Genomic DNA, 24,804 nt, shown 5'->3' with positions numbered 1-24,804 from the left:
ACAGTCATGGTAATTCGGGTGTAAGTAGAAGGGGAAGGGCCAATATTTGTGGGCTTGTCGGAAGATCTGCACAATATTACAATGAAATCAAATTTGGATCAAATTCACAGATTGCCCATGAGTGTGGGGGAGGTATGAGGAATTATTCAAGAATGTCCCAATGAAACCTTGCTGAAGAGAAAAGTCAGGAGTTATTTTTCAGGATAATAAAGTTCCAAACAATTGTAGTGAAAGGGGAAAGATAACTCTATCTGAGGCAGAATAAAGTCTCAGATGCGAATCTCTGGAACAGGAAAGACAATTGAGTACCATGGTATACTTGGATTGTGTGAAATGAGGTAGATTTGGATTCTGGTAACACTAAAAGGAGGGTGAACGGGGTTAATGGCAGTACATTGAGGTGAAGTGCGTTTTGAGAAGGCCTATTTCATCATTTCTATACGCTCACTGGGCATATGGAGATAGATGGCATGCTTGGGATGACAGATGACCACATTCCACATTATATACAGGTATACCAGGAGGAACTCATGTTCATATTTTATGGAACTGAATCACTGAAACCTGTTCACAGATGGTAAAATATAATTGACATTACATTTCTGTGAATTTTGAGATTGAAATCTATAGACTTGTGCTACAGCTGCTATAATGAATTATAACTATACTTCTAAATGAGCCATTATGACCAAACTTGATATTTACTGATCCAAATGGCTATTTAAAATTCTCATAAGCCACTCAATTCCATATATAGAATGTATTCATATTACAATATGGCTGTTCCGGTAATATTTATTATTTGACTTCATTTTTAATTTCTTTAAGAATTAATATGTCAACAATGAATACTTTTCAGCACTCAATAATCTTCAAGTGAGATTCCATTCATTTTAGACAGCATGTACACTTACAATGTATACAGGTGCATATCAAATTGTTATTTTTTTGTCATCTATCCACATTTTGTCAAATGTCATTTTTTGTTTTTATAATTACATTTAGTAATAAGTGTCCTTAGTAAGGAAAATTCTCATTTCTCTTTTCTCATATTTTTCAATAAGCTAGCTAAAACTATTTCTGTATCACCAGTTATAGTATTCAAGGTAACGTCTTGCTCAGTCAAGATATACAAACTTCCATATTACCTCTCCTACATTAGAGATAAGGACTTTCAACAATGCATGCCTCATTTGGACATCTTATAATTTGTACAGTATTTCTGTTTGCTTCATAAGATGAGAGTTTGGGTTATTATTCTGTTTTTTAATTCATGCACTACCATTCACAAAATGAAAAATATTCCCTGTTATGTATCAAAATGGTCATTCAATACAAATCTATATACTTAAATAACAAATAATGCCTTGTTTTATGCCATTTTGGAAGAGAACGTTAAACAATACTAGTTCCCTTAGTATTCCCAAACGTTTATTCACATACTGTTTCTTCCGCCATCTTGGCTGTGATTTTATGTCAATTCTTTCATTTTTGATACAGAATTGCCAGCTTCTAGTTCATAAGCCCTGTGTAACCATGACGGACACAAATATTGGTTTGCCTTTCCAACATATTAGCTGCAATTTGTCCGCAATCCCTGAGCAGAATATGTAGTTTAACACACTGCACGATTATTATTCTGTGCTTCTGATTTCATACAACCCTTCTTCATTTTTTATGGTTTTAAATCAATCGTGTCAAATTAAATGAGTGTTTTTTTTTAAAGTGGTGTAGAGATGTTGATTTACCATAAAAGCTGTCAAGATTTATTTGAAAAATTAAAAAATATATAAAACAGAAAACCGATATTGGCTTTTACCATAATATTCATGAGCAACTCTTAGGTTAGTTCACTGATGTGATTTAGAATCATATTGAACAATGTAAAGCAAGATCGAGTAAATATAAGATTGTCATTGGTTGATATGTATATGTGATAGTTTGAGTAGGGGTACCTCTTTGTGGTCAAGTGTGACCACTTGATAAGGATGTAATCATTCATTTAATTAATTTCTATAGCCAAAGTTAGGTTAACATCTTCACATTAGCATTTCGAAATGTATAATACAGCCTATGGCTATCCATTTTCACAGCTTTAAAATTACTCTTTAGTCCATTAATGTGCATTAACAGTTCATTTGACAAATTCTATTGTTCAAAACATGCCTTTATTGACTAGATGTATTTTTGGTTGTGGTCTGATTTTTAGATTGCACTACCTTAATATTACAAATAATGTAATTTTGTTTTTATTGCAATCTATTCATATTGAAGCTTCTATTTAACCTTGAGAAAGCGGTTTGTGAAAGTACATAGATCTGTTACTCTATGTGTGCATGAGAATGTTGTCAGTGTTACAATGGCATGTCTGAGTCTAGAACACATTGTGGAGTTGCAGAAATGACATACAGTGCCCTATAGTGCCAAAGTTTCAAACTAACATTTTATAGAAAAGGTAGAAAATTGTCACTCACGGTGCTTTCCCTGGGGTGGTACTTTTTATAATGCATCATTTTGAATTGATCCTTTTTAAGTGTTATCACCAAGCAGTGAGGTTCTTTAATCACATCAAGAGTCACATAGTAGATCCTCTGAATGCTGATTAATCTGTATGTAGTCTTAGAATGGTAAGTGCCAATCATTTCGTGGCATGAATCAACTGGAGCATCATTCTGATAAGGCATGTCTGTCAAAAAAGTAATTTGCCATAACATTGATTTGAAAGGTTGCAATATTGGAATCAATTAAGACATAATTGATGTTGTTGTTTTCCTTATCTTGCATTAAAGCTGGCAATCCAGAAATTTGGTATATCAATTTTAAATGCGTCAATAGCATGAGGTACTGTGTGAGATTTGCCAACTATGTTAAATCACCAGTGACATGTGGACAGTTTTGCACATAAATGTCCCTCACAGTCAAAGTCCTAAATAATCCTTTATAAAGTTATGATGCAAATCTTAGAGTACAATTGAAGGTTATTTATCCTTCAACATAATACAGTTATATTTTGTGCTTTCAATCCTTCCTTCTGGAAGACAGAAAAACATGAAATCACCCATTGAGTGCTGTCTTAAGTATCTCCTTTTCTCCTGTAGGTTACTCAGTGTAAGATCATGTCTTATATCAAATATGCCTTACATTTTTAGGAAATTCATACGTTAGGGCTGCAATCATTTCTCACCCTTAGGATACAATTCGACAGGATCAAACTGCGTTGAACCCATGAACTTCTCTAAAGTATGACGGAATATCAATCAGCCTATGAATGTCTCCCAAAAGTTACGACCCAATATTTGACTGTTTTCATACAATAGGAAAAGATCAGGGGTGGGCGGAATTTGCGTAGTCGCGCTACGCAAAGCTCAGCGAAACGTTAAAAAATCTCTGCGAGCATGCAGAGATCCGCGAACACGCGGAATTGCTTGTTCCGTCCGTTCGTGGTGCTTTTTTCCTGTTCGCGAACGCTGTTTGCGTGCTCGGGGGGAAATATCTCACGAACACGCATTTTGAGAGCGCGAACAAGCAATAAATTCCGCTACGCCACGGATCGTGGAATTTTTGGCATTTCTGCATTCTCCACGGAACGCGAAATTCACCAAATTCCGCAAGCGGTATGGAATTTACCGCCCAGGCCTACAAAAGATATAAGAGCAGGTGGTATCTGACCATGATACTGGGATCAATTTAGGAAAAAAAGATCTTGTTTGATTAACTGTGTTGCCACTTTTTATCTGAAAGAAGATGAGGCTATGTGCTCCATTATTGGGGCCTAATGAAAAATGTATTTTGCAAAATTCACACACTATTTGATTCAGGTCTTGATCGTATAGTAGATACTGTCAAGGGTTATTCTGTATACAGAATCACAACACCTATTTACACCAATGTACTCACAACCTTGATAATAACCATTGTGTTACATTGAAATCCTGTTTGAAGAAACAGTAACATATTCCTCTCTTCTTGATAATTCTATATGTTTCTTTGAAAAAGTATGATAAGAATAGTTACGTGGTCAAGATGCTATTATATTTTTTCAAACATATTTTGTTTGAACATTGCTGAAAGGAATTAAGGGTTACTACAAGTTACAATTGTGGGAGGCCAGCATATTGCTGTAGATGTTAATAATAAAATACAGACATGCTGATAATATAACACAGGTATTAATACTGTTAAAGAGTGTGATGTTTCTCTTTATTTTCCCTTCACTCACTGTTTAATCACTCACGTTTGCTCTGTCCTGAGCATATTATATATCAGACATTAACCTGCAAAGACGCGTACAAACATCTTTTCCAAGCCTCCCCTTCCACCCCTTTTGTCCTGTTCAATTAGTTTAGGAGTCCCAATAAAATTATATTTTATTGTAGAGCTACCCTTTCCCTAGGAGCAAGGCCATACCTAAGGCATTTGTAAATGTAGCCCCCTCTTATGGCTTATTGTGGTAGTTCAGTAAGACAGCTGCCTGGTTTTTGTCTAGTTGATGTGCCGGCCCTACACAGACAAAAACGTTTTTCCCCATCCATATTTAACATTTTTTAATTTAGTCTATCTGTTGTGCATATTTCAGGCTTATACCGGTAGCATCTTTACACACATTTAAAAATTGGGCTGAAACTTTTGTGTTTTCTACATCTTTAAACATATCTTCTCCATCATTTATTGCTACAGCACGAATATATTTTTTTGTTGATATCAAAATAGTGTTATAAATCTACAACTCATAACTCGCCCTCCGCCATGCTTGTGTGCACTGTCTCGATCCAAAACAGGCCTCTGCGTGAAATAAATGCTCAGACATTCTCTCTAAATTCAATGTTTCCCTAGCGAGCACCCCCTGAGATAACCTCCTGGGAATCTAAACAGGAAGATTCCATATTGACTTCCATTGTGGGGTCTGCCGGTGGCGCTTCGCTTCTTGAAAGTAGTTCACCATTTACAAAGCTTTCACAGAAGTGGCGTTTTGTCTGCATTCAATGTTTTCCGCGCTGCTTGAAGCTCATTGTCTGCTCTGTTTTGACTGCTACACAAAAGCTCTCACGTTTGCGGCTGTAAGAATGTGTGTGCTCTCCTGTCACTCTTTCATTGCGCGGTGTTACGGGGAGTTAATGCAGCAGCGTGTCAGCTGTCGTCTTGTTCTTTCATCCAGGATGTTTCCACGTGTTTGAGCACATCCATTTCCGAGGGGCACGTGACACTGCTAAATACAGAGATGGTTGTTTGGTTCACAGCGAGCGATGAGAAAGGACGATGAAACCCAAGAAAGAGCGAAAGGGTAACCATGTGAAAAGGAAAGATAAACGTACCCTTTCCGAAAACATTGGATAGTTTGAAGGACAGTTTGAATGTCAAACATGTGACTGGAAAATCGGTGCCCAGTGGGCCTCTCTGTCCTCTCACTACAAATGAATGTGGTATAATGAACTGAGACTCAAACGAGATGTGCAGATGGGCTGCGTGGCCCCGGCTGCGAGGCCTATTATCAGTTTGAAAGGTTAAAGTGATGTTTCAGCACTCTCCAACCGTTTTGGAACAGCACCGTTTGTGTATTCTCCGGTAATTGCATGCTAATGGTGTTTTAATTGCCAATAAATGTAGAGTGCGGTGCAGGACACAACTTTAATTACAAGAGTGATCAGGAAATTCATCGGGGATAAAACGATGAAAGAACCGACGAGGCTATTAGGACACGGACACGTTTTGACATCGTGCTAGATTGAGTGGGAAAATAACACAACTATTTCAATACAATTGCTGAACAACTTTCTGAAACGTCTGACGAACAAAGTAAATGAAAACAAGTTATGGAATTTCAAACCGTCATTTACGAAAGTGATTGGACACACACCAATTGCAAAACTGATAAAAAAGGTGCATTTGGAATTACAACAATTAATTGCTAAAAGCTGGATATGAAATCATAATTAGCAATAAGAAGAAGCGCAGTTGTTCGAAGGGACCATTCCTTACACCCTCTGACATTTTAAGCTCCTGCTCTATGCTTGCAGCTATAGTTCACTCTTATCTACAGTTATTCTATCCGTGGAACTCTATTTTGAAGGAATGAAGGGGCATATTAACAAGGAACAGGGAAAATTAACGCTAAGAGCGCTTAGCGTTAATTTTTTTAACGCCCGCTATCGCTGGATAATATCGCCTGGTTATCGCGTTATTAACAACGCTAACCGCCTAGGCGATAAAAAATCCAGCGATAGCGGAATTTTGGGAGGTTATCGCTGGTAATGCAGCGATAAAACTACAAGGATAGGGATATCCTTGTTGATAGCCCATGGTGGATTTAGCCATGTAATCCACCTCCCATTGGATTACATGGCTAAGTCTGAAAATTAGCAGATGGAAAAAAGCAGCGTTAACCGTGGTTAGCGCTGTTTTTTTTTGTCTCTAACAGGGTTAGCGTGAAGCTTGATAATAGAATTATTTTGCTCTGGAACGCCCACTTTGCATCTCATTAGAGATGCAAAGGGAAGCGTAGTGAAAAAGGGTGCTAACATGCAAAATCGCATGTTAGCACCCTGTTGTTGATAGGGTGATATGTTTATCTCCGCTTCTTTGGCTTTTAAAGCCAAAAAAGCAGAGATAAAGCCCTTGTTAATATGCCCCGAAGTCTGGCTGTTGTTTAAGTTGTCTCAATGTTAAGGACAAGATGGGGAAATATGATCCTCTCATGTTATGGGATGTTCTTTAAATCACTAATGTTGCACATCTCATCCAGATAAAGAGATGGTAGTTGTTAGGGGTGGGCGGAATTTGCGAAATTCACTTTCGCAAATTAACGCGAAAATGTTAAAAATCTCTGCAAACACGCGGAAATATCGCGAAGATGCGAAAGTTTTTTTTTCCGCCCGTTCGCGGTATTTTCTGCGTGGTCACGGCTCGCCAACTTACCCATGCGGTTGCTTGCGGGAGCGGCCATCTTGTTTTCACTTGCCTCGCGGTGCATGATTGCGAGAAGAAAGACGTGATCGCACGACGAATGACGTTACTGCGGGTGCGAACTGTCGCGAGACAGCGCAAATGGCTACCAACAATCCAACATCTCATGGAGAACGCGACCGAATCGGGAAAACTTGTCGGCGAACGCGGGGATTCAGGTAAGGTGATCGCGTGCACGTGAGAATGTATTATTTTACAGCGCGAGCAAGCAAAAAATTTCCGGTAAAATGTGGATTGCGGAAATTTTAACATGTTTGCGCTCTCCGCGGAACGCGAAAATGTCAAATATCGCATTTTCCGCGAGTGGAACGGAATTTTAGCCCAGGCCTAGTAGTTGTATCGTGAGCTGAATGGCTGCATTTTACTGTATATAGAATAGGCTTATGGTAGTCTTCACAAAGAGGCTATGGGGGCAGCAATTCAATCTGAAAATATGTCTATGCATGAGGTATATCTATAGCAAAACTGTATGTGAAAGGCGGTGGAGCACTGTACAGGGTCAAAGACAAGAAATGTATGGTTAGGTTCTTGACATCATGGTTGCTTGCTTCCAGGACCACGAGTATAAAAATCCAGCTCACAGCCTGCAGTCGATACTAAATGTATTGGATCGGGCCATATGGTAAGTTGAGTCGTCTAGTGAGAACCTCGATGATACTGTTTGCATTTTTGGTGTGGCAACATTATGGGTATTGATTCAAGAGAGTGAGACTTTATATTAATAGAGTTATATGTTTTATGGTTCTGCCTAACTGTTGATTGATTGCTCTAGCAGAGACCTCATAATTATGTTAAAGCTAGCAACCTTGTGTTTACAATTGTGAAATGTGTTATCTAACCGAGCAGTCCTTTATTTCTATATTGTGAACATCTGACATAGCTTGTAGACCCAATCATTTTGTCTTTGAAGAACTATATGATATTCCAGTAGACCTATATGACATTTGGCTGGTTTAATATGTTAGGACCCACAGGCACACCAATTATCACTGGTATCTCACAGTCAATTGATATTGATCTGAGAGTCAACTTACAAAAGGAGTACTTGGTGCACAGTTTGAGACTTGGAGTTCCAAAGAAACTAGAGTTAAAAGCCTCCATTGATACATTTGGAGCCAGTAACTTCTGATTGCCCTGTCACACCTCATTCTGGATTTTGCACAACACGCAAGAAAAAACTGATAACACATGGCATCACTTTCAAGCCAAATGGATGTGTCAAATTACTATGAGATGTTCTGAACAACACCTCTACGGACAATCAATGTCAACCCTGAAACATTGCACCAGGAAAACAAACCTTCTGTCTGCATGAACCTAGAAGAATGTTTCACTAGTAAACACACCATCTGCATGTAAAATCCATAAGGGGAAATCTTAAAATGATCTGACAAAACTGAAGTTCACCTGAGGAAAACTCATCTCAGAAACCAAGTGCACTTTTTACACAGACTCCAACCAAAGAAAACACCTCTTCAGAGCACTGATACACAGTACTAATCTAGTGTCCACATCATCTGTTGATCTTTGAAAGGAATAACAAAGTTACCTAAACAAATTCTTCATAGAAAAGATGCACAGGATGAGAGAGCTCATTAGTGTCATAAAATAATAAAATGAACAATAATTTGCCCTCCTATTAATCTATACAGTGCTTCTAGAAGAACAACATCTAGAGCATTATCACTTGCTAAATGTAAAGTAATCCCTTTTGCAATCTATTAAGAAGACAATTTCCAAATTTAAATCCAAAATTCATACCTAGAAAATCACTAAAGACAACTTTTCAGATGCCTTGAAGAAAAGTAAAACAATCTCATTGCTAACAAAGGCAACCCTAGACCTTGACTACTAAGCTAACACCGGATCCATCACATTTCTATCTTTCATTTGAATATATATTGAAAATACAGTCACATTGTATTCTTAAAGCATCTGAAGTCAACCACCTCTATTAACTATCAATAGCGCTATTCACCTCATTGCAGCAAAGAAGCTAACACTATTCAAATTCATGACAAGTGAGGCGTAACAAGGAAAAATGTCTTTATTTCTCCTTGTTTCATTCTGCTGCACACATTGAATGAGGAAAATGCCTCTCAGGATTGTTTTTGGCAAGGAAAGTGTCCCTTCCTGCACAAAAACAATCCTGCCGATAAAGCAGGCACCCTTGCAACATGATGGAAGTGTGATTGCGGTGGCGCTAGGCAGCCAAAAGTGCCCCAGCACTGTGAAAGAACAGATGTGTGCAATTTAATGGTAAATACAGCGACATTTCTGCCCTTTCCCTTTCCCTTTCCCACTGCGAAGAGCAGCATGGTGGCTTTCTCATTGTGTTGCGTGAAACAATGAGAAAGCTGCCCCTAGGTATGCCTGAATGTACCATCCATGGTAGGAGTGGGTCAGAGCTGGGCACAGCTCACTTGCAAATCAATAGACTTTACCCTGCGTTACACAAAGAACTTTACACATGTCCATTGTGCCTGCAACCAGGCAGAGAATTCCAAGCCCTTCAAAGAGAATTGCTAGAAATGTCTCCCCAATTTAAAGAAGGCACCAGGTACAAAATAGGAACCTTACACCAACTATTCAGTTCCCGTTCTGGTCCTGTGGAAGGACTCTCAGAGGAATGCTTGCGGCTGTGGCCTGCTGTCTACTTCACAGGACTGCAATGCAACAACTGGAAGAAGTGCTCTGCTGCCTGATGTCTGCCTTGAAACTCCAGAGGCATGCTCTGCAGCTTGAGCCTTGTTCTACTTATTGAACCCAGGACTACAAGAGTGGCTAGAAGGGCTAGTTGACTGGTACCCTGATCAAAGCCTCGGGACAGAAAAGGCTCCAACCATCTTGAAGCTACACCTGGACTCACCCTGAGTGAGTCTTAACCTTCCAAGTGGTACCCCTCTAGTCTTGAACCCTTTGAAGTGGTGTTAAACATGCCTAGAGGGCCAAAATCCCAAACTTGCGACATAGAAAATGTATGGCTGAAAACTGCTCTGAAAACCGAGAGGAGACTGGGATCAACCTGCTTGTCTATCTGTTTAAGGTGCATCACTGGTCGGCCTGACTTTGCAGCAGGTCCCACTCCATTCTTCTCTGCAGCAGAAAATCCTGTTCAGAGGTCCTTCGCAGAAGGGGTATTATGTCTCGTGGAGCCCTCGTTAGCTATGGCCTTCAGCATAATCCCAGTTGAGTTTTTCGATTTCCCTAAAAGAAATTAGGTCCAAACATGGACATTTTCACTGCAACACATCCTGCTCGGGCATCACCTGCAGCCATGCCCTGCCTAACTTCTACCGTCTCAGGACATTTTCCCTGAAATTTCTTTGAAGACTGAAGGTAAGCACTGACTAGCCCAATCCATTTCTTGTATCCGAACCATGCTCCATCGTATTTGTGTCATGTTGGTGTCATATAATTAAGTACAATTTGCTCTATTTTTCTAAATTAATGTGGGATTTTTCTAAAGTTGTGTTTTCACTTTATTACTGTTTGTGTGCTGCATGAATATTTTTATATTTTACACTTTGCCTCTAAGGTAAGCTTGACTGTTTTGTGTCAAGCTACTAGAGCGTTAAGTACAGGTTAATTTAGTGACTTTAGTGGTTCACCCTGACAGGGATTGGGGCTGTTGCTTGTGCAGGGGGATGTATGACGTTACAACGCATACTTTTACAACGCATGCACTTACAACGCAATTTTTACAACGCAACATCCACTACAACGCATTCCATTACATCGCATACTACCTTTACAACGCATACAATTACAACGCATAATATTACATTGCATTTAAGGTACGTTTTGGATAGTATAGGGGTAAAAATTACTATTCTAACTCCAGGGGGTGCAACAGTAGGGTAAGTGTTGGATAGTATAGGGGTAAAAATTAGTATAGGAGTAAAAATTACTATTCTAACTCCAGGGGGTGCAACAGTAGGGTAAGTGTTGTATAGTATAGGGGTAAAAATTACTATTCTTACTCCAGGGGGTGCAACAGTAGGGTAAGGGTTGGATAGTATAGGGGTAAAAATTACTATTCTAACTCCAGGGGGTGCAACAGTAGGGTAAGTGTTGGATAGTATAGGGGTAAAAATTACTATTCTAACTCCAGGGGGTGCAACAGTAGGGTAAGTGTTGGATAGTGTAGTGTAATATTATGCGTTGTAATGGTATGCATTGTAAAGGTAGTATGCAATGTAGTGGAATGCGTTGTAAAGGTAGTTTTAAAAAATGCGTTGTAGTGTCATGCGATGTAATGGAATGCATTGTAGTGGATGTTGCGTTGTAAAAATTGCGTTGTAAGTGTAGTGCGTTGTAAAAGTTGCGTTGTAAAGGTTGTTCCCCTGTGCAGGGTTAACAACCCACTCAGCCAACAACCCAATTTCTCACAACCCAGCAGAAAAGTTTGTCTCCTTTCATTTGTCAGATACCGGTGGAGTCCTTTAAGACTACTTAGTATTTCCATACAGCTTCAGTTAGTATATGAAGGCTTTTGGCAGTATTATACTCTTGCTCAAAGTCTCAACAAACAGCATCTCAGATACTGCCTGTACTCCATACACAGATGTGATACACATATCTGAAGTTAAACCGTACCAATAAAGAGGTCATCTACTTCAACAAAGCCAAGAAAAATGGCCCAATAACACACAAACCAAATGTATCTCTTCTCAACTCATTGAAAATTCAAAATGTCTTTGCTTCATTATTGACAGAGATAGGCTGTAAGCCAAGGCCAAGCCAAATCTCTATAATCACATAACATAACCACTCAGAATGCATGGGCCTTAAACTTCTGGAAAAGCATCATCTCTTTATTTTTCATCAAGTGAATTAAAGTCCTTTACCCACATATTGACCTCCCTAAAAATAAAGTAAATCTGCCTCTACTTTACACTCAATGTGTACGAATTGCAGAATCAGATACAGCACAGTATCAAAAATGTCTATCCTTCATGACAGACAATGTATGCAACAGAAGAAGCAGGATATCATCAGCTAGAAGATAAAGTATGTTAAAAAGAAAAATTATACCAGAAATAAACTATCACACTATTTGTGCCCAGCATATAGCGCTACACGTTTTAACACTGGAGGCTTGCAGAATCACTCCTGGAGTTCGGGATAGATTGGAAAACAAATATTTTCACAGAGCATCTAATCAATCCATAATATCCACATTCACCCTTATTTCCTGGGTGCTGAAATGCTTCATTATACGTAAGAATTACATATATGTTTTTGAACTGACCCTTCTCCCAGTTTTTGCACTGCTGTGGCTCGTCTTGCAGCTCTCTATCAATACCAGCTAGGTTCATGCTATATCAATACCACAGATATAAAAATGCACATAGCGCAGTAAAGAGGATTTCACTGTCAGGTAGTAATTTCCTCTTCTTTACAGTTTGTGTTAGTAATGGGATTTCTGGTTGGCTAGGGCTTGCGCCTAAGCCAGGCAGAAACCACCACTCTAATCAGGGCAAGGGAGTTACACACCGAAGATAACCCCTGCTTAACCCCTTGCTAGCTTAGCACAAGCAGTCAGGCTTATCCCAGAGGCAATATGTAAAGCATTTGTGCAACACACACACACACAGCAGCGACATTCTAGGCACACCACAAAAGAAACTCCACACAAGATTATATAAAAAATAGCCTTTGTATTATCCGTAAACACATTAGAACATAATCACACATGTACACTGTACCACCTGGCACTAGGTTATACTTTACAGGGGATTATATACAGGACAGGCCCAATCAGGCCGCTGTCATCGCCATTAGAACAGGTAAGTAATAAAACCATCAGTAACTACTTTTACTGACTCTTTGCATAAATCACATTAAGCATAAACATTAGGCATAAACACATGATGCATCATATTATTAGGCATAAACACATTAGGCTTAAACACTGGGCAGAACACCTTATGCATCATCACATTAGGCATACAGCCTAAATTAGCCGTGCACCACAGTAACACTAGTCAGGTGCACACGTCTCCTTAGGGCCTTGCGCCCTACCAGCACACCCGGTGCTCACAGGCCAACTGGCCTTCCTTGGGGAGCCCATCTGGGACTCCCCTGCAGTGCCATATGTCCATCCAAAGTCAGGGCTCTAAATGGGGTGAGGGTGCAACTCACCCTTGTTTTCCTTATGGCCAAAAGAGGTGCCCCCGTCGTTGCAGCTGCCCACTACCTCGTGGTGCAGCTGTGAAGACAGGCACTAACAGGGCCTCTCAAGCCCCACTCACCGGGACTTCTATTTTGGGCCAAAAAAGGAATGCCCCCATCGTTGCAGCTGCCCGCATTCTGGCAGTGCAGCTGTAGAAATGAGCACCATCACCAACAGTGCCTAGGGAGCCCCGTTCACCGGGCTCCACCTGGTGCTATCAATCAGCACCAACTGTGTGCCCTCTCCAGCCCCACTCACCAGGGCATCTCTGCGAGCTCTGTCTCCTTTGCTGAGCTCTGGCCAACTCCCGGCCAGTCGGAGCTCACGGCTTACCTTCTAGCAGCCTCAGGAGTCCAGATGCATTTCCAGGCTCCTCTGCGATCCCCTCGTTGTTGGCGTCGGGTTGGGCTGCACACGCCGCTGCCTCACAGACTTCTCCTTCACTTCTGAGCAGACACGTGGGACTCTCCTCGTCGTCTCGGGAGCCCCGCCCACCAACAGGCCACAACCTTGCCTGACTTCCGCAGGGCTCTCCTCTTGGTTTGCCGCATACAGCAACGGCCTCGTCCACAACCAGGCAAGCCACCTGACTTCCTGTTGGCGGTCTCTACCTCTTGCAGGACACAGCACTCGTGAGCGCGAATGAGAGGAGAAATGAACAAATGGCCCCCCACGTTCCGGGTCTCTCACGGTGAGACACCACCAGGGGCAGACACTGCTCCTCTCCTGCAATTTGGCAAAGGCCAGGCTGGGCAATCAAATTGAAGGTGCTTCACCCGTAGGTCACAGCACTGGCGAGAGAGCACCCTTGAGCGCTCCAGACACTTCTCTCAAAAAATAGCAGGCAGGATAACAGTGCAGTCATTCCTGGGCTCCAGACAGGAGCAGCACCTCGGGTAGAGCTGGGCCCAGCCAGGCCAGCTCACAAAGCCCCCTGGCAGAGGGGCAGTCCTTTGGTGGCGGTTCCTCCTAGCGCCCAGCAGCCCTTCCGTCTTGCAGCTCCAAGCAGGTACACAAACATGGGGTCACAGCCTCAATACATATACCAAATGTGTCCTTTTTTATACCCTGGCAGAGGGCTTGGGTTTCCAGTCCCAACTGGTTCTGGGAGGTACTGAAGCATTTTCTATAGAGTACTCACACCCTCCTTTGTCAGGTTTGGCTCTGGCCCCAGTCACACCACAGGGGGGTGGTGCCAGTATTGTACCAGCCGAGCAAAGACCTATTCAGGGTCAGAGGCTACTCCTCCCACTACTCTGCAGATCAGGTCCATTCAGCCTAGCGCTGATTCACCCAGCTCCTCTGGAGCCATAGCACCTCCCCAATCCTTGTCACTCCAGAGCCAGACATGCAATACACATCAGGCAGGCACAAAGACACATAGCACACAGAAATGCCAACTTCTAAAAGTGGCATTTCTAAAATAGTGGCAATAAATCTGCGCACACCATTATGCAGCAGTTATTACGACTATTCCAAACATACCAAACTTGATCACACTGCTCCTCTCATATCAGAAATTATCACAGAAACACTTATCAGGGAATCCGCAATGCATTCCTTTGAGAAGGCAGCCACACAGCAGTGAGAAACCAAAATGGCTGTTTGTCACTACCAGAACATGTCATACAACTAAGGTGCATGTCCTACCTTTTACCTACAATGCACCCGGCCCATAGGACTAGCTAGGGCCTACCTTAGGGGTGATTGACATGTAGGAAAAAGGGGAGTCACAGACGTGGCACCCACTCTATATGCCACGTCACAGCGGCAGTAAACTGCCTGCACAGGCCCTGCATTGGCAGGGGCCTGAGACAGGTTTGAAAGGCTACCAGTAGCATTTAATTTACTGGCCCTGGGCATCTGAGATACCACTTTGCAAGAGACTGACAGGTTAATTAAATATGCCAAACAGATGTAGACCAATCTCACCATGTTTAACACAGAGAGCACATGCACTTTACACTGGACAGCAGTGCTAAAGTGCCCAGAGTCCTAAAACCACCAACACCAGGTCAGAAAAAAAGACTAGGAGGAACGCAAAAAGTGCAGGGATGACCCTGTAAAAAGTGCCAACTCCAACAGTTTGGGCTTTGTTAACCTGTGTAATATTGGTACTACTCATTCGGAAATATTGACCAAAATATTTGTCATTTTGGCTGTAACTATATGTAACTAAAATTCCAACCTTGATGGAGTAATCATGATATTATTCAGAACAATTTCCTATGTTGATTGATTCATTATGCAAAAAATGAAAAATGTTTGTTAATTGGATACCATAGTCTCCTGCCTGGTGGTATGAACGGTACAGTACTGGGTTTTGCTTCGAGCCAATGAGACTGTCCAGCATTGGAAGGAAGATGGCACATGCAAATATCCCACCAGCCTGGATTCATGCAAATGTCTTCTCGCTCCTTCTGTGTCAGACTCGAAGACTAATTTCTTATTGTTAGGCCAGTTATAAATGTAAAATGTAAATGTAAATGTAAAGGTACTTATAGAGCGCACTGTCACCAGACGGCCACCTTGCGGTGTCGCCTTTGCGGTTTCCTGGCGCTGATACTCATACCGCTGTGGAACCCCTCCTGGCTTTCCCTGTGAAGTGTCCACTCCTGGGCACCCCCAGGGTGAAGCCAGGCATCCTTAGCGCTGTTGGGGCCGGTGTGGAGGCTAAGCAAGCTATTGCCCAGAGTTGCAGCGTGGGGCCCGTGATTAGAATAGGTACCGAGGCGAGAATAGACAGGTCCGAGGAAATTGAGCCCGAGCCCCGCCGAGGCAGGAATCGAACCCTGGTCCCTGGCCAGAACTCTGCCTCAGGGTCTGCCGCTCTAACCATTGAGCCACACTCCTCCACAGTTGACTGGGGCTAGTGCTGCCTAGATTTGGACAGGCATTTCATAAGCTTAAATAAATATAGTGTATGGTGGGAATCAAAAGTGTATTGCTGACACTAGATGGTGTCAAGGAAGACTTTTCCTGAATTTCTAATTCTTTTGTTAAACTACTGTCCCAATTCAGATACCATTGTAGGAGTGTGATTAATCTCTACACTTTTAGAGGAGTGCATATTTTATTAGGATGTTACTTCATAACTCTATTCTCTAACATCTGCCTTCCAAAGGTGTTAACAATGATGAAAGTCTTGCTACAAGACTAAATAAATATGTCAGTAAGGAAGACTTCAGAGGTAAGGGAAAACTACAGATATTTTAGGCAAGAGACTGGAAGGAATGGCATTTACTGCCTAGCACGCACATTTACTTGCCTTGCTCATTATTTAATTCTTTATATTTAACACTTTAACAATACAATATGCATGTAAGCATTCATGTTAATTTCGGAGTAAAAAAATTATTATAATATATATATATATTTTAATACATTTCTGAGCAGCGCACTGTAACCTCAAAACGTCCTTTATTGAAATTCTGAATAAAACGATCAAGACGTTTTAATTATGCAATAGCAAGCTCGAGTAAATTGCTCTTCAAGGAATTGAAAGAATTTACATTTAATCTTGGTATAGAAGACTGACAGAATTTTACCCCCAACATTTACTATGACTTATCATAGGTCCTTTCATGATGCCAAGCTTTTGTGCATGGCCCAAAGCCGTCAAAATGGTGACAGTGGACAGCTTTCTCGCGCGGATGATAATTTTGAAAGCTGAGGTCCATGAAATGCCAAAAATGCATTGTCTTGCATAAGATCAAGCCAATACTAATGTTTAAAAATAAAGAAGAACTACAAGGTGCCAGCAAAAACTCCCTAGGATTTAACAAAAAGTCAGGAAACTAAAATACCAGTAATCTGGCTTTGAGTTAATTCTTACTGCCCAATCACACTATGCACCAGCAGTCAACAAGTGAAATATTGCATGATATTCCCTTGTCTGAAATGTGCATTTTAGACAAAATGACATATTTCATGTGATCTACCCTCTGCTAGGTGTGAGGGTGTTAGAAATAGGGGTCTCTAGTTGGCAGAGGTAGGTACCTTTGACCAAATAGGGACCCTTGCTTCTAGTCAAGCTAAGGGAGATACACACTTTAGATAACCCCTGCTCACCCCCTTGGTGCCTTGGCATGAGGAGACAGGCTTATCCCAAAGGCAATGTGTAAAGTATTTGAACCAACACTCACAGTAACACAGTGAAAACACCACAAATGGACACCACACCAGTTTAGTAAAATAAAATATCTTTATCTAAACTAAACAAGACCAAAACGACAAAAATCCAACATACAGTAGAATGTCTTTAAAAAGGTTGTTGCAAAAATAAACTTTTAGATGGTAAATGAAACACTTTACTATCAAAATACCTCGAATGCGTAACGCAGAACAAACAAAAGGGTCGCAGAGAAGGCGATGTGTCAATTCTTCCTGCGCTCCGGTTATGATGCAACGAGGGGATCGCAGACGATCCAGTGCAATGCGACAAAATGGCGTCTTTGATGCGATGTGACAACGTGGAGGCGATTCCTACATGCCCAACGGCAGTGTGGCAAAATCGGTGGTTTCCTGAGCTGCGGCAGGCCCTGCAACACGCTTCTCCAGTGATGCGGCGGCGATCAGTGGTGGCACGCTTCCTCAGCGATGCCGCTTCCTCAGCGATGCGACAGGCCCTGTGACACGCTTCTCCAGTGATGCGGTGGTGAACAGCGACAGCACGCTCATCCCTCGTGGCGTCACGCTTCCAGCTCCCAACAGCAAGGGCCTTACACACAGTTACAGGCACCTCCTGGCAGGTTAGAACTCCTAGCAAGGAAGTTCAGGGAAGCTGGGGGTTAAGTCGTTTTGTTCCTGGGACTTCCAAAACAGGAGGCCAGCTCTTCTCAGGCTCTTGGAGATTTTTTCTTCAGATGGACACAGCACACAGCAAAGTCCTTCTTCAAAGCAGGGGACACAGCACACAGCAAAGTCGCTTGGTCCTCTCCTCAGTAGAAACAGCAAACTGCAGGCCAACCACAGACACAAAGCAAGGGCAGTACTTCTCCTCAGTCTCTTCAGCTGTCCTCTTTGGAAACAGGTTTCTCTTGATCACGGAGTAGTCTAACTTACAGGAGTTTCAGCTCTCATACTTATACCCCAAAAGTCGTTGTTCTCTGTGTGTGAGGGGTCCTGGACCCAGTCCAAACCAGTTCTGGATGCACTCTGCCAGTGCACAACTTCTTCCTTTGTCAGTGTGGGCCAGGGTCATCAGACACACCACAGGAGGTGGAGCCAGCATTGTGAAAGGAAGGCACAACTCTATTCAGGCCCAGGTGCTACTCCTCCCACCACTCCAAATGCAGATTGGCCTATTCAGCCTAGTGCTGACTCACCCAGACTCCTGGAGCCACCGTAGCCCCTGTCACTCTCAAACCAGACAGTCAATCCACAAACAGGCAGAGGCACACATAAAGGTTGAACAAGAAAATAGCCACTTTCGAAATGTGCTATTTTCAAACACAGAATTTAAAAACCACTCTTACTAAAAGATGTGTTATTAAATTCTGAGTTCAGGGATACCAGACTCCAATTATCTATCTTACTCTTATGTAAAGATACACTTGTAAAATGTTACACAGCATTCCCCATTCTGTTCTATGGGCAAGATGGCCTTTCAATAGTGAAAAACGAAATTGGCAGTATTTCACTATCAGTACATGTTACACCCACAAGTACATGTCCTACCTTTCACATACACTGCACCCTGCCCGTTTTGTAACCTTGGGCCTACCATAGGGGTGTCCTATGTGTAAGAAAAGGGAAGGATAAGGCGTAGCAAGTGGGTACACTGGCCAGGTCGTCATAGCAGTTAACAAACTACTCACAGGCACTGCAGTGGCAGGCCTGAGACTTCTTTTAGGGCTACTCATGTGGGTGGCACAATCAGTGCTGCAAGCCCACTAGTAGCATTTGAATTACCAGCCCTGGCACACTCAGTGCACTTTACTAGGGACCTACTGGTAAAACAAAATATGCCAATCAGGGATAACCAATCACAATAACAATTTACCCAGAGAGCATATGCACTTTAGCACTGATCACCAGTGGTAAAGTGCCCAGAGTCCTAAAGCCAACAACCACAGGTCAAGAATAACAAATAGGAGGAAGAAGCAAAACATTAGGGAAAACCCTGCAAAAAGGGCCATTTCCAACTCAACCCCCTTACAAAGTTTGGGGATAACCCTGCAAAAAGAGCCATTTCTAACACAAGGCATGGGAATTTGTACTCAAGGGTTATTTTCAAGAAGGAGCTCGATGCAGGACAGTGCAACCTCCCCTTGTGCCAGAGTGAAATACTTTACCATCACTCTAAACAAGCATTTTTTGTGCAACCGTAAGTGACTTCTTGTTTTTTGACACTGAAACTGTATCTATTCTTGCAAAGCAACAGTGAAGTTTTTATGTAGTGCCACATTTTTTATTTATTTTTTGCAGTTTTTTTATAGGGCGAACTCGACCCGAGGGTATTGGAGCGCTTTACAAGAGCACCAGCTACATTTGCATACAGTTGCATAATCGATAATTAATCCGGACCTGTCACTTTTCTTCCTTTTAGGATTACTAGCAGCATCAATGATAGCAACCTTATTTTGAAGGATATGTGCAGTTTCTCTCTATTTCCTTAAACCCATAGAATTCGTTTTCAATCTGTTGTCTAATTTTTGGTTGCAAAAACCTAACAGCAATAGAAAAGTTGTGTGTAGCCTTCGTACTTGCTGACAGCTATGTTACCTTACATTTCCTTATAGAATAATGTCTGAATGAATAACAGTTGTTCTCAGCTTTTAAGTGGATTTCACAGCATAGTCTTGTAAATGCATCTGCAGATTAATAACCTGACACCTTGCAGCTGATGTAATGTTTTGTTGTATTTCAGCTCCCAATCCATGCGCTGCTGACAGCGGCAAGGGGCCCTGTTCACACTTGTGCCTGATCAATTTCAACAGAAGTGCTGCTTGTTCATGCCCTCACCTCATGAAGCTGTCGGCTGACAAGAAGACGTGCCACGGTATGTCGCTCTTAGTTATTTTTTACCTGCTCACTTGCAATGGTGGCTTACATGCCTATGTACCGATTCAAATTCAATGGAGATAAAAAATAAAAAATAAACAATTCATTAAAATAAAATTCTACCATTATCACAAAGTGAAAAAAATTAAAAGCTGGCATCAGAAAAGTAAGGAGGTAGAAAAGGCATGTTGATCACACTTGTCAGAAGTGTCTCAGTGACAAAGAGGTGACTGCCGTAAAAGAAAAGAAAATAAGAAAGGGAAATCATGTCAGACTAATGCTGCTGGAAAAGCTGGAGAAGTAGGTAATCAGTACACGGGCTGCTCGCATTTGAGAGGCCAATGTGAAAAGAGGCGTTATTTCAAATGTTGTGTTACCTTAGGAGTAATTAGTGATGGCTTTCGTACTGTCTCAAGCAAAGGAGCACTCACCATGAGTTGCATGGGTCACATATGTTTGGGATATGCCACTGCATTCGTTGTGCCCCTTCATGCAGAAAAGAGCAGTGCTGCCTGAAGTAGGCAATGCCAATGTGATGCCTCAGAAAAAGACTGTTCTCATAGTAACAGAAAATGTCTACCAATACAGGGCTAATCTACTTGAATGAATTAAGTCACATTTATAAAGCACAGCTGCTGTCTCATAACAGAAGGTGTGATGTGTGAGTCAGAAGCCTTACACAGGTATATGCAGGAATACATTCACTGCTGCTAATATTTTACACTGCAAATAAGTGGCCCTCCTTTAAGCAGTGGCCACCCATCACAACCTCATGGTCACTAGGACTTCAACATGTCCACTGTGGCAAATAGTACTTAGGTAGGACCGGTGTGGATTACACAACATCCTTCCCATCGATGAAAAATATCAGTGCATTTTCAATTGCATTCAGAGAACCTATCAACTGATGAGCCACTGCAGGGCAGCAGGTTGCAGTTTGTGTTCTTCTTACATTCAGAGGTCGGCAACTTAGTCCCCTTTGGTCTAGAGGGCCAATGTCATGACCATGCTTGAATTAACAGTGGGAACATGAAAAGCAACTGAGACACACCCTGCTGCTGGAATCATTTTTTTAGCACCACGCGTGATGAGAGGAATGGACAAAGGTAGGTCGCCATTTTGTATGTGACCTTGTGGTGCCTTCACATTATCATCACTGTTAAAGGTGAGACAGTTATCCTCCGCGTGATGCATAACTTCTGCACTTGGCCAGGCAGCTGTGACCTTTAATGTTTACCAACCATAATGCAGAGCTTCCACAGCATCCCATTCCTCACGCGTGATATCACAACATAAAGATACTGCAGACAGAAGACAATGCCTGGCACACTATGAAACGCAACACGTGTGTGTCTCTCTTTCTGTGAATTGATATAGATGAATATGATTTAATTGAATGTTTCCTATCATTGTACCCTGCCCTAACAGAGCAGCTCTCAATTGAGTGATTGTTTTTCTACATTTAAAAAAAGAGTTGCTACACTAAAGATACCAGGTTGCTTTGGGCAAAACTATACTTCTAAGTTGGGGACTAAACAATACACAAGTATCTGCCTACTATCCAAAGAGAACGATCTTTAACCTTAAGCTTTATATTTCACCATAGGGATTATTCATGAATTTTGGACCACGAAAAATAAACTGCTCCCTCCTAATATCATCTGGATGTAGCATTTTTTCCTTCAGAACATATAAATTAGATCGAGCCAAGGGACTGAGTCCTCATGAAATGTCACTAATTGTTTATCTGTTTTTCCCCATGCGCCTTTCCGTTTTCCTCTCCCCTTTTTTTATTTCAATGTTTCTTCTTGCAATCTGAGTCACCTGCCTTCATGAAGAATAAAGAGCCACCCTGGAGCAGAACTGGGGAAGCTGTAATCTCATATGTCACTTCTAATTAGTTTTTACATTATGGCCTCTGACATCATTTTCTAGCTACATTATACTTAATGATGTCAGGTATCATGTACTAAAACATGTTGCACGTTTTAACTATTCACATAATGGAGATGAACAGAAGGTTGATCAAAGCTTATCAATAGATCAGTCATACAAGTACATCTCACACAAAAATTAGCATAAGATTTTAGTTAAATGCATTGGGCAGTGTACCTATGGAATATTTAAAATAGAGCTGCTTTTGAAACCATCTTATATACAATTATATATTCTTGATTACGTTAAAAAAATAATCTCAAATCGTGGTGTTTTTTATTTATTATCACTCTTCCTATTTTCAGTGCTGCAGGTTGAGATTTAGGACCCCTTCCAGAGTAGTCCTGTGAGATGCGACATTACTCCACCTCTTATTACGGATATTGGGCAGCATTACCCCACCCGTGCCCGGCAATTCTTGGTTTCCACATTTAAAATGGAGAAATCGATGCTATTTTTTTCCTTATGTTGTTTGTGGATTCCGGCTCATTTTCTAAGCGCAATTTCACCTGATTTTCCCAGTTAGATATCATTTCGGAAATACCAGGGCACTTGTGACCACACTTTAGCCAAAAATAAACGTTTTCAGCAGAAACAGGAATGCAATTTATTTGGACTCGGCCAATTAATGTATGCTTGGCATCAAAACTCAACCTGCTGGGGAACAGGCTAATGCACGCTTCACTTGAACGCGTTATATAAAAGTAAATAAGCATCCTTTATGATAATATATGTGAAATGACATCTCTGAAAAGAATATCAGTTTATTGTAAGCAGTTGTTAGTTGTATATACTATTTTTTAAAATATTTTTAATTGTATTGTTTTACTGTAGAAATGAAGAAGTTTCTTCTCTATGCAAGACGATCTGAAATAAGAGGTGTGGACATAGACAATCCATACTTCAACTTTATCACAGCGTTCACTGTGCCTGACATCGATGACGTCACTGTGGTAGACTTCCATGCAGCAGAGGAACGCCTATACTGGACTGATGTTAAGACCCAGACAATCAAACGTGCCTTTATTAATGGAACTGGATTGGAAACAGTCATCTCAGGAGGTAAAGACCATCTCATTGTGTACTATACATGTGCATGGCAAATCTAAGCCGAAAAAATGAGTGTACTTCTTTATAATAGATGTCCTAGTTATTTTGCCATCCAGATAACAATTATTAGAACATTGGAATGTGGAGCACTCCATTGCAGACAATGGAGTGGGCTGTGCTTCTACGGGCCGGTAAAGGCAACATTCCAATGTTGTTTAAACAAAGGCCTCACGGAGCCTTGAGGAGATTTCAACTCCCTTGGGCTCCATGAGGCCTTTGTTTTACAAATTAGAACATTCTTGCCTCTAGGGGCGGAATGTTCTAATAGCCTTAGAGCATTCCATAGCGGACTCGACCAGCAATTCGGCCTTCGGCACGGGCCTTTAACACTGGAGTGGGTCTTTAATGGCCAGTAGAGCCCACTACATCGGACTTTAAGGACCCTCCCAATCTGATCAGGACTGGCAAACGCTTGAAACTGAAACATTGGCACCAAAAGCACTGCAGTCTGGATTTTAACCTGAATCCGATCTACTCATTTGTAAACTCCATTTCACATGATTCACATTAACTGAATGGATCCATGTATTACAATATGTTTGGATGAATAGCACCATATGCCCATCATATCACAGTTTTAACTCTTCTTTCTACATGTTGAACACAAATTTGCACAAGTACCACATTGAAGTGTTTAGAGGACAGATCCACTGCCATGTTAGCAGGCAGTGTACCCTACTAGGACACATGCTCGGTAATTTCTAAGCAATTAATCAGGGCTTTTAGCTTGCACACTTTTCCAGAATAAACTTGAAAACACGTTTACACACAACTTTTAATTTATTGTAACATGTGGATCACACTTGTCACCTGGACACACATCCAGCACCCTCACCACACCTCTTCCTCCAAATGCGTGCATCATATTGAGCAGCTACATGGTATAGACTACAGCTGTAACATATATCTTGGGCTTCCCATAATGGGCAGCACCAGGCAAGCTTCACCACTCAGCATCCGTATCATCCAACTCATGCTAGCACCTGCATGTCTACCAATCACAAGACAACAGTGCCTCCGGTCAACCCAAGTGGTTCCAAATGACTGCAAGTATGCAACAATGTCAATGTATAAATTTGTTAGGAGTACTGTTCTATATTCCCTAAGTATTTGGTAGTTTTGTAAAGCACTAAATATGGCACCATGGGCATTTTAATGCATTGCAATTTGTCAATCTCTATGACAACCTGTGAGGAGTGTAGATCTTCTGCTCCAATATTCCTTCGTTTGCCCTCCTGTTTTTCTTTTTTTAATGTATAACATTATACCCTCAGTGGGTGGATCGTCGTAATAGCATCACAGCCCTCCCCCTTGGACTTTATATGTTTCTAAAGATCCTCTCCCTTCTTTTGGGCCCAACCTCGGGTTCAGATTGTCTAAAAACAAATAGTGTCTTTAACAGACCACTCTAATGCTCCATTTTATAATCTTTACAGTATTTCTACGGTCAAATTAAGAAATATTCACAAACGTATGGTGAGGGTTTATATTGAGACATCATAAGCAGGTGTGTAATTTCTAACTGATTATGTATTAGCACGGATATTTTTTTGAGTGAATAGAAAAGTTATTTTCTGTATCTCATCATCTCCTAGACTCAAAGGGAAATGTGTTTA

The 24,804-nt window shown here is 41.4% G+C and overlaps 1 protein-coding gene across 1 annotated transcript in view; it reads left to right on the top strand.

Annotated features, from left to right (window-relative positions):
- LRP1B (LDL receptor related protein 1B) overlaps positions 1-24,804 on the top strand; it is a 3,634,433-nt gene that overhangs the window by 2,076,892 nt on the left and 1,532,737 nt on the right. The window contains exons 28-29 of the mRNA XM_085647014.1: positions 20,010-20,141; positions 22,913-23,140. Coding sequence (XP_085503140.1) covers positions 20,010-20,141; positions 22,913-23,140 — 360 coding nt within the window. The remainder of the gene's footprint in view (positions 1-20,009; positions 20,142-22,912; positions 23,141-24,804) is intronic.

The sequence above is a fragment of the Triturus cristatus genome, chromosome 3_2 (genome assembly GCF_964204655.1).
Source record: "Triturus cristatus chromosome 3_2, aTriCri1.1, whole genome shotgun sequence".
Classification (NCBI taxonomy): Eukaryota; Metazoa; Chordata; class Amphibia; order Caudata; family Salamandridae; genus Triturus; species Triturus cristatus.
Note: the sequence above shows the minus strand (reverse complement) of the source record. Positions and strands in the feature narration are given on the sequence as shown.